Source organism: Arachis ipaensis, chromosome B09 (assembly GCF_000816755.2).
Source record: "Arachis ipaensis cultivar K30076 chromosome B09, Araip1.1, whole genome shotgun sequence".
NCBI classification, from domain to species: Eukaryota; Viridiplantae; Streptophyta; class Magnoliopsida; order Fabales; family Fabaceae; genus Arachis; species Arachis ipaensis.
In genome coordinates this window covers 105181501-105194505 of record NC_029793.2, presented here as the reverse complement: position 1 = coordinate 105194505, position 13005 = coordinate 105181501, and the positions used below count along the sequence as shown (strand labels likewise).

Genomic DNA, 13005 nt, shown 5'->3' with positions numbered 1-13005 from the left:
ATAATTTTATATATTATTTTATTATAACTCAATTATTTTGATTTAATCACGATTGAATTGGTCGAACTGCGATTGAATTAGTTGAACTTTTAAATCGACAAACCTGTAGCTAGAACAACTTGATTACTGGTTAGAATTTTATATCGATTTAATCATTGACAATTCTAATCATAAATAAGATAAACTAACTAGATATTCATTAAATATTGAGTTAATTTGATGAAATTACTCAAAATTAATAGTTCATTGCATAATTTTATCAAACGTTTGTAGTAATTTTGTTAAATTGATCCACTATTTGATAGATATTTAAATTTGTAAGTGCTCAAATTTTTATCTTAAAAAATAATAGTTTACTCAACAAAATTCTTGACTACTATGCCAAAAATTATAGTTAATGCCAACAATATAACTTTAGTTTTTTAATTAATAAAGTGGGTTGTTAAACTTGGTGAATTATAAGGCTACATTTAGTTTATGTATAATAAAAAGAGTTTAGTTAAAAGAACTTATTAAGGAATTTTTAGTGCTTTTAACAAGTTGAGTATTTGTTGGCTAATTCCTAATAATAATAATAATAATAATAATAACTTTACTTTTGGGATGTCACAATCTCACTTGGGGGACATATTTCTGTTGAATAAGAAAAACAGAGCTGTTGGAATGTGTTGATTGTTGAATAACATATTTCAAAAACTTACCACTCTTTTGGAATGGGTTGTTAGACTTTTGACCCAAAAAAGATTAGACTCTGTTGTAGCATGTGACTAATTTATGGTCAAAATTTTTCATTTTATTGACTTTGAGCCATTGCCAATTCATCATATTCCAACTTTTTGCAGTAGCAAACAAAACTGAGCTTCTTCAAATTAGTTGTTGCACTAACTTTATAGTTATAAAGATAATGAATATTATAGAATGCATTGCAATTGAAATGGGATCAAAGAAAGAAAACAATAAGAAAAACATGAACAGCTGGTGTGAACTGAAGTGAACTACAGAATGCAGAAAGCTTGCAATTAGCTGTATATTTTGCCATGCAGTGCCACACGTTGTCAGTTTTCTGTTCTCTTCTGCACAAGCCAATTAAAACCTCACACCGTCATATCCTGTAATCTTGTAATCCTGTAACCCATCTTCCTTTTTTTATTTTTAAAATAAATGAAATAAAAGTTTATAGCTGTTTTTTATTGGATCGAAAAAAGTTCAAAGGACTTATTAAATTAAGGTGTCTAATTAATAGGCTAAATTATTAAAATTGTCTTGAATTTTTAGAATGCCGATAAAAACACTCTTTATTTTTTATAATGGTAACAAAATGTGACAAAGGACAATTTAAGAGAATGTTATTTTGTTAAGGTGATAAATAATTTTTGTATTTGACAAATTATTTATACATTTAATACAAATTTTTTTTAAAAAAAATTTGAATAACTCTTTAGAATGTACCTATAAAAAATTGGATAAAACTTTGACCTCTAAATTATAATAAGAAAAATATTCTTTTTATTGACAAAAAATCGCAAAAAAAATTACTTAACATAAAATTATCAAATTTAAAAAAAAAATGTCTCAACTTTTTAATCATATTTACAAAAAACTCACAACAAAAACTAATTTCTAAAATAGTTTTTGAGAATATATATTAAACATTGGGTATGTTTATCGCGTCACAAAATATTTTAAAGTCATTTTTATCATTAATTAATAAAAGTGAGATTTTTTTATCAGGGTCTTAGAAAATCAAGAACGGTATTAATAATGTACTCCTAATTAATATATCTCAACATGATAAAAACATTGCCGAATTAAAAGATGATATCTGGACTTGAAAAAAGCTATTTTAGTTTTTTAAAATAAAATTCAAAAATTTTATTTTCTAATTCAATTACACAACTTTGTCCAGTACAATTAAAAACCGTAGTCTAAAAGGGTATTTTTGTATTTCTAAAATTAACAAAATTAAAAGAACATTTTAGTCCTTTTAAAAGGATATTTTAGTTTTTTTGAAGTAAAAAAATGTTATTTTTTAGTCTTTTAATAATTAAAACCAACAAATTAAAAAATTTTAATCCTAAAAAAATATTTTAGTCTTTGAAAATTAATAAAAAAGGGTATATTAGTTTCTTTTAAATTAGAGTAAAGTATCGTTTTTGTGCCCAACGTTTGGGGTAAATCCTATTTGTGTCCCTAACGTTTAAATCGTTCTATTTGTATCCCTAACGTTTGTAAAAGTGATTCAATGTTATCCTGCCATCAATTACACATCATGAGCGCTTTAGTTTGAGTTTTAAAAACCTCTTCTTGAAGTTAGAATATAAATGTTTGGGATAGAATCGATGATCTACTTCAAAAAATAGTTCATCAAATGTTGAAACTAATTCCTACAACATTTACATAATTTACTTTTCTAAGGACATAATTGAATTTAAACACAAATAGTGGATATAATATTAAAATCGACCACATCCAAGTGAGACCTAATTGAGAATGAATACATCCAAGTGAGAATAATTGAAAAATATAATCTGATTTGTTAGTATAATTGATAGTAGGATAACATTGAATCACTTTTATAAACGTTAAGGATACAAATAGGACGATTTAAATGTTAGGGATACAAATATGACTTACCCCAACGTTTGGGACAAAAACAATACTTGATGTTGCATGTTGGAGTCGTTACGAGTGGCTGCATTGAGAGTGAGAGGCAAGCATTGCTGGAGTTCAAGGCCGCCATGGTTGATGATTACGGCATGCTCTCATCGTGGAACGGTCAGGATTGCTGCCATTGGAATGGTGTTGGCTGCAACAATCTCACTGGCCATGTGCAAAGTCTCGATTATGACTTCACCGAAAATGAATATACCTCTGTACAAAGATTTTTGAGAGGTAAGATTCCAAACTCATTAGTGGAATTACAACATCTTAGGTACTTGAACCTCAGTTCAAATGGTTTTGAAGACTACCATATCCCTGAATTCTTTGCTAACTTCTCTAGCTTGAGGTATCTTGACCTATCATTTTGTGATTTTGGTAGAAGAATTCCAAGTCAATTTGGATCTATTTCACATTTCACATACTTGAATCTTTATTGGAATAACTTAAGGGTTCAATCCCTTATCAACTTGGGAATCTGTCCAAGTTGCAGTATCTTAATCTCAATTTAATTTTTTTACAAGGAATAATACCATCTCAACTAACAAGCTATTTATTGCCGAGTTAGATCAATTTGTTTCGCAGAACTTAGAAGAAGCTTTCATCCATTTCATCATGGGAGAACAGTAAAATAGCTTCCACGGAGGCTGAACTGAAAAAGATTCATGTAAGCATGTATTTCATTTCATTAGTTACTATAGCACTGTATTCTAACTTCTATGAGCATTAGTTGCAACTTCTAAGCCAGTCTCTCCTCTAGTATATTCTAACATTGATGCCTCTCCTCCAGCTCGTCGTTTTCCATTGAGCTTTGCCGCATCTCGTCTGATTCACCGCCATTGATTTCTGTACTAATTTTTTGTTGGGGATTTTGGTTTTGTTCTGATTTGGTTTTAATTTTTGGTTTTCTCTATTCTAATTTTGTTCTTGCTTCTTTTCTAATTTATTGTTCTGTTTCTGATTCTAATTTTGGCTCTCTCTGGTTCTAATTTATGCAGTAGCAGCAAGAGTAGGCATTACCAATAAATAAGGGAGTTGTTTTTAATTTTATTTTAAATAAATTTGTTAATATTTTGAGTTTTTACAAGCAAAAATAATTATTTATTTATTTACGTTGGTATACACTAATTTCTTACATTTAAATACATGATTTCATGAATCTCTTATGCCATGATTTAGGGCAATAATATATAATATAATAGCTAGTGCATATACGATTACTTAGTATACACAGTGAGAGCAAACTTTGAGTTCATAGACAAACTTGGGGTTAATTTTTTGTGCTTCCACGATAGGGATATAGCCTCTAATGGACAAACTTTGGAGGTGATCACTCAATCTTTTAAATTTGTCATAGTTTATCCTTGATTAATTAATAATACTCTGCTTTTGATTATTGCACCTGTTGAGTTTGTCATAGGAAACTAATGAAAACTAATGAAACTAAGGTAATTTGACATGAAGCATCCTTTTTCTTCTAGCTTATGTCATACATATACATTTGTTCTAAATAATGTATTAAGTGTGTATTCATTTCACAATTTTTATTTTCTATTTTATTTAATAATGTAGAGTAACAAAAAAGTTTTATGGGGAACGGCTCAATTATTCATGCCTTCTCATTATATGCATGGTGGTGCTACTAGCTATATATCTTATATATATGGTCTTTAATTTATTCTAATTATATATGCTGAGTTGATGGCTAACAAATTGAGTTGCTTTCATAGTTCTAAATTACAGGTGTATACATATGCTATTGTTCAAGTGAAGAAAGCCATAGAGGTACATTTGTGTGTATGAACTGAATGTAGCAGTAGTAGAAGAAAGATCCATTTAGTTGATTTAATTTGCAGGTGACACATTATTTGGGAGGAGAAAATTATGTTTTTTTGGGTGGTCGTGAAGGTTACCAGATATGCTTTTTGCCTGTTGTCATTTTCTCATGTTTTTTCGCTTGCTTTTGTAACACCCCGTTACTCTAAACCTTACCTCTAGCCGTAAGGCAAAGGATAACAAAGTGTCACGATAGTTCTAAAATTTATAATATATAATATATGTCCAAGAATTTATATAACTAAAAGCTCGATGTAGGAGTAAAGCTCAATGTCGCATAAGGCAGAATTATAAAACGCGAAGTGTTCACACACGATAACTAAACACGTAGGCATGGACAGAACAGGGCATAATATACATAAAACCTTGTAGATAGCTTCAGGATATACAAGGTAATAATTAAATTAACAATATATATATATATATATATAAGTATGAAATACCAAGAAGAGAACTAGTCACAGTCTACGGAGTTTAGGCTGGCTAGTTAAACTAAAAATACAAAAGAGTTTTGGAAGTTTTAAACAGCTTATATAACTTATCTCTCAAATCAAGTCTCTAAGGCTATAAAGTCTAAAATAAAGAGGTGAGAGAGAATATTACAACAAATAATCAAAATACAAAAGAGTGCATAAGATTCTCTGCTTCGTCACCATCTCACAACTCATCGAGGTGGGTTACGACCTGCATCTGAAAAAACAACAACATATGGTATGAGAACCGGAGGTTCTCAGTATGGTAACAGTGCCCAATATGTAAGATGTAAGGTTCCGAAATGCTGAAGGCAATCCTAGAACTTCACACCAAATAGATATTCAAGCTTAACAAAAATAAATAACTTAAACCAAACACCATAAACAGGGTTATCTAAACTTAGGAGAATTTCTAACCAATACTAATCACACCACTGTATCCCACAGCCTTCGCCAACCTAACCTCCATGTGATCCCATTGCCACCGTCTCCCGATCCTCCTCAACGCCAGACAATCACAACTATATGCAAACAAGTAATACACAGGTAATATTCATGTATAATAGGTAAATCAGCTAGCATATAGTCATATTATTCAAATAGGCATAACTCAAGTAATCAAAGGAAATAAGCAGATAGAAGATGCATATGATGAATGTCTACCATGTTATAGTGCCAAACCTGAGACAAAATCCAGACGGAAATTCCCGGATTAGTCTCTCTGTTGCGCATACTTAGGAGGAATAATTTCGAGGGATGAGTGCCTTACCACCTTCACCTTTCAGAGGGAAACATTCTGAGGGAGAGTGCCCTACCACCTTTCTCTAGATGCCGCATGATTCTGTGGGTTAGCGCCCTACCACCTTGCAACCAGAGAGAAAAACGCATGCTCAGGAGGAATAATTCCGAGGGATGAGTGCCCTACCACATTCTCCATGAGAGCGAAATGTGATGGGAAGCCCAGCTTCAACCCTCACATCCGAACGTAGGCAGAAGACTGCCACAGCCCCTACGACGGAGAACAATGCATATCACAATCACATAGTCCATCTCAGAGGCCACTGCTCATAGCACATTTCCTTTCATACTCATTCCATTAACCATAATCATTCATTTTCAAGTCTTAAATTCATCATCCATCCTCAATATCACAAGTTCATCATCAATATAGTACACCATCAGATACCCAACTAGTCCATCCCTCTGTACACCAGAAACCTACATCTCCGTCTTCTAACTCATTACCAGAAAATATCTAGTTAAACTCACTTATGATATTTTCTATGTTTCAAAGCCTAAAAAAGCTAAAGGATCTTAAACAAGCATTATGGAAGTTTAGAAGCTTGTCGGGAAGGTAAAACTGCTAATAACAAGGCTTTTATTGAAAAACAGGGTTGTGTGCGTACGCATAGAGTTGTGCGTATGCACTCCCAGAAGAGTTTTCTCAAAGTGTGCGTACGCATAAAGGTGTGTGTATGTGATGAGCGGATAATTTATACGCTTTTTGGCATTGTTTTTACATAGTTTTCAGTATGATTTAGTTAGTTTTTAGTATATTTTTATTAGTTTTTAAATAAAAATCACATTTCTGGATTTTACTATGAGTTTGTGTGTTTTTCTGTGATTTTAGGTATTTTCTGACTGAAATTGAGGGACTTGAGCAAAAATCAGATTCAGAGGTTGAAGAAGGACTGCAGATGCTGTTGGATTCTGACCTTCCTGCACTCAAAGTGGATTTTCTGGAGCTACAGAACTCCAAATGGTGCGCTCTCAATTGCGTTGGAAATTAGACATTCAGGGCTTTTCAGCAATATATAATAGTCCATACTTTGCTCGAGTTTAGATGATGTAAATTGGCGTTGAACGCCAGTTCCATGCTGCATTCTGGAGTCAAACGCCAGAAACAGGTTGCAAAGTGGAGTTAAACGCCAGAAACAGATTACAAACTGGCGTTCAACTCCAAGAGAAGCCTCTACACGTGTAAAGCTCAATGCTCAGCCCAAGCACACACCAAGTGGGCCCTAGAAGTGGATTTCTGCATCATTTACTCATTTCTGTAAACCCTAGTAACTAGTTTAGTATAAATAGGACTTTTTACTGTTGTATTTACATCTTTGGATTATTTTTTGATCCTTTGATCACGTTTGGGGGCTGGCCATTCGGCCATGCCTGAACCTTCATCACTTATGTATTTTCAACGGTAGAGTTTCTACACACCATAGATTAAGGTGTGGAGCTCTGCTGTTCCTCATGGATTAATGCAAAGTACTACTGTTTTTCTATTCAATACAAATTTATTTCGCTTCTAAGATATTCATTCGCACTTTAATGTGAATATGATGATCGTGACAATCATCATCATTCCCAACTTATGAACGCGTGCCTGACAACCACTTCCGTTCTACCTTAGATTAAATGGGTATCTCTTGGATATCTAATACAGGGGACCGAGTCCGAGATATTAGAATCTTCGTGGTATAAGTTAGAACCCATGGATGGCCATTCCTGAGATCCGAAAAGTCTAAACCTTGTCTGTGGTATTCCGAGTAGGATCTGGGAAGGGATGGCTGTGACGAGCTTCAAGCTCGCGAGTGCTGGGCGTAGTGACAGACGCAAAAGGATCAATGGATCCTATTCCAGTATGATCGAGAACCGACGGATGAATAGCCGTGCTGTGACAGAGCATCTTGGACCATTTTCACTGAGAGGACGGGAAGTAGCCATTGACAACGGTGATGCCCAACATACAGCTTGCCATGGAAAGGAGTATGAATGATTGGATGAAGATAGCAGAAAAGCAGAGGTTCAGAGGAACGAAAGCATCTCTATACGCTTATCTGAAATTCTCACCAATGAATTACATAAGTATCTCTATCCTATTTTATGTTTTATTTATCTTTTAATTATTAAGACTTTACAACCATTTGAATCCGCCTGACTGAGATTTACAAGGTGACCATAGCTTGCTTCAAGCCGACAATATCCGTGGGATTCGACCCTTACTCACGTAAGGTTTATTACTTGGACGACCCAGTGCACTTACTGGTTAGTTGTGCGAAGTTGTGACAAAGAACTAAGATTATGAACGTGCGTAATTAGTTTTTAGCGCCGTTACCAAGGAAGGAACGTTCACGATTTCTGCGCACCAAGTTTTTGGCGCCGTTGCCGGGGATTGTTCGAGTTTGGACAACTGACGGTTCATCTTGTTGCTCAGATTAAGTAGTTTTATTTTAATTTTAACCTTTTTGTTTTTACTCTTTTATTTTCGAAAAATACAAAAAAAATTTTTTTCTTCTTTTTTGTTCTTCCCAAAATAATTTTCGAAAAAAATACCAAAAATTAATAAAATTATAAAACAAAAAAAAATATTTTTGTGTTTATTGTTTGAGTCTAGAGTTAAGTTTTAAGTTTGGTGTCAATTGCATATTTCTAATTTTCTAAAAAAATTATTTTAAAAAATTTCATGCATTGCATTCTTCATGATCTTCAAGTCGTTCTTGGCCAGTCTTCTTGTTTGATCTTCATATTTTCTTGTTTTGTATCTTTTCTTGTTTTTCATATGGATTCTTGAATCATTAATGTCTAAAGAATAAAAATTTTTAAGTTTGGTGTCTTGCATGTTTTCTTTTCTTGAAAATTTTTCAAAAATAAGTTCTTGATGTTCATCTTGACATTCAAAGTGTTCTTGGTGTTCATCTTGACATTCATAGTGTTCTTGCATGCATCACATGTTTTGATCCAAAATTTTCATGCATTGAGTCTTTTTGATATTTTTCTTTCATCATTAAAAATTCAAAAATAAAAAAAAATATCTTTCCTTTTTTCACTCATAAAATTCGAAAATTTGAGTTGACTTTTTCAAAAATTTTTAAAATCTAGTTGTTTCTTATGAGTCAAATCAAATTTTCAATTTGAAAATTCTATCTTTTTCAAATCCTTTTCAAAAATCAAGTCTTTTTCATTTTTCTTTTATGATTTTCGAAAATTTCAAAATGATTTTCAAAAAAAAAAAAATCTTTTTCTTACTTCTATTTCATATTTTTGAATATCTCACTAACAATCAATGTGATTGATTCAAAAATTTTAAGTTTGTTACTTGCCTAGTAAGAAAGGTTCAATCTTTAAACTCTAGAATCATATCTTTTTAGTTTCTTGTTAGTCAAGTAATCAACTTTAATTTTTAAAATCAAATCTTTTTAAATATCTTTTTCAAATCTTTTTCAAAATAAGTTTCTATCACATCTTTTTCAAAATCAATTTCAAAATCTTTTCTAACTTCTTATCTTTTCAAGATTGATTTTCAAATATTTTTCAATTAACCACTTAACTTTTTGATTGATTTTAAAAGTTTACTATTTCAATCATATCTTTTTCAAAACTACCTAACTAATTCTCTCTCTAATTTTCAAAAATCCTTTCCCTCTTTTTCAAAATTCTTTTTTTTATTTATTTAACTAATTGTTTTAATTTTTAATTTGATTTGATTTCAATTTTAATTTTTGAAATTTAACTTTAATTTTTATTTTTAATTTAATTAATTTTCGAAATTCCCTCTCTCTCATCTCCTTCTAATTATTTATTCATCTACTAACACTTCTCTTCCACCCAAAATTTGAACATCATCTTCCTCTCTGTGTTCGAGTTTTTCTCTTCCCCTCCTTTTATTCTTCTCTTCTACTCATATACAGGAATCTCTATACTGTGACATAGAGGATTCCATATTTTCTTTTCTGTTTTCTTCTTTTTCATATGAGCAGGAACAAGGATAAGAACATTCTTGTTGAAGCTGATCCTGAACCTGAAAGGACTCTGAAGAGGAAGCTAAGGGAAGCCAAAGCACAACTCTCTGGAGAAAATCTGACAAAAATTTTCGAAAAAGAAGAAAACTTGGCCGAAAATAATAACAATGCAAGGAAGATGCTTGGTGACTTTACTGCACCAAATTCCAATTTACATGGAAGAAGCATCTCAATTTCTACCATTGGAGCAAACAACTTTGAGCTTAAACCTCAATTAGTTTCTCTAATGCAATAAAACTGCAAGTTTCATGGACTTCCATCTGAAGATCCTTTTTAGTTCTTAACTGAATTCTTGCAGATCTGTGATACTGTTAAGACCAATCGGGTTGATCCTGAGGTCTACAGGCTTATGCTTTTCCCAATTGCTGTAAGAGACAGAGCTAGAATATGGTTGGATTCTCAACCTAAGGATAGCCTGAACTCTTGGGATAAGCTGGTCACGGCTTTCTTAGCCAAGTTCTTTCCTCCTCAAAAGCTTAGTAAGCTTAGAGTGGATATTCAAACCTTCAAACAGAAAGAAGGTGAATCCCTCTATGAAGCTTGGGAGAGATACAAGGAACTAACCAAAAAGTGTCCTTCTGACATGCTTTCAGAATGGACCATCCTGGATATATTCTATGATGGTCTGTCTGAGCTATCAAAGATGTCACTGGACCATTCTGCAGGTGGATCCATTCACCTAAAGAAAACGCCTGTAGAAGTTCAAGAGCTCATTGACATGGTTGCAAATAACCAGTTCATGTACACTTCTGAAAGGAATCCTGTGAATAATGGGACACCTATGAGGAAGGGAGTTCTTGAAATTGATACTCTGAATGTCATATTGGCTCAGAACAAAATATTGACTCAGCAAGTCAATATGATCTCTCAGAGTCTGAATGGATTGAAGGAATCATCCAACAGTACTAAAGAGGCATCTTCTGAAGAAGAAGCTTATGATCCTGAGAACCCTGCAATAGCAGAGGTGAATTACATGGGTGAACCCTATGAAAATACCTATAATCCCTCATGGAGGAATCATCCAAATTTCTCATGGAAGGATCAACAAAAGCCTCAACAAGGCTTTAACAATGGTGGAAGAAACAGGTTTAGCAATAACAAGCCTTTTCCATCATCCACTCAGCAAAAGACAGAGAGTTCTAAGCAGGATCCATCTAGCTTAGCAAACATAGTCTCTGATCTATCTAAGGCCACTCTAAGTTTCATGAATGAAACAAGGTCCTCCATTAGAAATTTGGAGGCACAAGTGGGCCAGCTGAGTAAAAGAGTCACTGAAACCCCTCCTAGTACTCTCCCAAGCAATACAGAAGAGAATCCAAAAAGAGAGTGCAAGGCCATTGATTTAACCATCATGGCCGAACCTACAAGGGAGGGAGAGGACGTGAATCCCAGTGAGGAAGACCTCCTGGGACGTCCAGTGATCAACAAGGAGTTTCCCTCTGAGGAACCAAAGGAATTTGAGGCTCATCTAGAGACCATAGAGATTCCATTGAACCTCCTTATGCCATTCATGAGCTCTGATGAGTATTCTTCTTCTGAAGAGAATGAAGATGTCACTGAAGAGCAAGTTACCAAGTACCTTGGTACAATCATGAAGCTGAATACCAAATTATTTGGTAATGAGACTTGGGAAGATGAACCTCCCTTGCTCACCAATGAACTGAGTGATCTGGATCAACTGAAATTACCTCAGAAGAAACAGGATCCTGGAAAATTTTTAATACCTTGTACCATAGGCACCATGACCTTTGAGAAGGCTCTATGTGACCTTGGATCAGGGATAAACCTCATGCCACTCTCTGTAATGGAGAAACTGGGAATCTTTGAGGTGCAAGCTGCCAGAATCTCACTGGAGATGGCAGACAACTCAAGAAAACAGACTTATGGACAAGTAGAGGACGTACTAGTAAAGGTTGAAGGCCTTTACATCTCTGCTGATTTCATAATCCTAGATACTGGGAAGGATCAGGATGAATCCATCATCCTTGGAAGACCCTTCCTAGCCACAGCAAGAGCTGTGATAAGGACAGAGGAGAATTGATCCTTCAACTGAATAAGGACAATCTTGTGTTTAAAACTCAAGGATCTCCTTCTGCAACCATGGAGAGGAAGCATGAAAAGCTTCTCTCACTGCAGAGTCAACCAAAGCCCCCAAAGTCAAACTCTAAGTTTGGTGTTGGGAGGCCACAACCAAACTCTAAGTTTGCTGTTGAACCCCCACATTCAAACTCTAAGTTTGGTGTTGGGAGGTTCCAACCTTGCTCTGAACATCTGTGAGGCTCCATGAGAGCTCGCTGTCAAGCTATTGACATTAAAAAAGTGCTTGTTGGGAGGCAACCCAAAGTTATCTTATTATATTTATTTATTTTCTATTGTTATTTTCTGTTTTCCTTAGGTTGATGATCATGTGAAGTCACAAAAGCTATTGAAAAATAAAAAACAAAATGAAAAATAGCAAAAGAAATAGCACACCCTGGAGGAGAGCAGTCTGGCATTTAAACGCTAGAAACAAGCATCTGTCTGGCGTTTAACGCCAGAAACAAGCATCTACCTGGCGTTAAACGCCAGAACAGAGCATGAAAGTGGCGTTTAACGCCAGAAACAGGCAGCAGTCTGGTGTTAAACGCCAGAATTGCATGTATAGGGCATTTTACACGTCTAAAAGGTGCAAGGATGAAAAACCCTTGACACCTCAGGATCTGTGGACCCCACAGGATCCCCACCTACCCTTTTTCTCTCCTCTTCATACCTTTTCATGACTCTCTTCCCCAAATACCCTTCACCAATCAACTTAATCACTCTTCCCCATCACCTCTTCACTACTCACAACCATCCTCTCTTCCCCAAAAATCCCACCTACCTTCAAATTCAAACTAATTTCACTCCCAAACCCCACCCTAATGGCCGAAACTTCACCCTCCCCCCACTCCTATATAAACCCCTCATTCCTTCTTCATTTTCACACAACACAACCCTAAATTCACCCTTAGCCGAAAACACCTCACCCTCCATCTCCTCCATTTTCTTCTTCTTCTACTATTTTTCTTTCTTCTTTTGCTCGTGGATGAGCAAACCTTCTAAGTTTGGTGTGGTAAAAGCATTACTTTTTATTTTTCCATAACCATCTAGGACACCTAAGGCCAGAGACATTCTCATTGAAGAGGACAAGCCCATCACTAAGAAAAGGATGGAGCAAATAAGAGATCATGGACCTCAACAAGAGCATGAGGAAATTCCTC

General features: G+C 34.3%; 1 protein-coding gene across 1 annotated transcript in view; it reads left to right on the top strand.

Annotated features, from left to right (window-relative positions):
• LOC110266902 (receptor-like protein 12) overlaps positions 2664–13005 on the top strand; it is a 44755-nt gene continuing 34413 nt past the window's right edge. The window contains exon 1 of the mRNA XM_021111957.1: positions 2664–3007. Within this exon, the coding sequence (XP_020967616.1) occupies positions 2664–3007 (344 nt within the window). The remainder of the gene's footprint in view (positions 3008–13005) is intronic.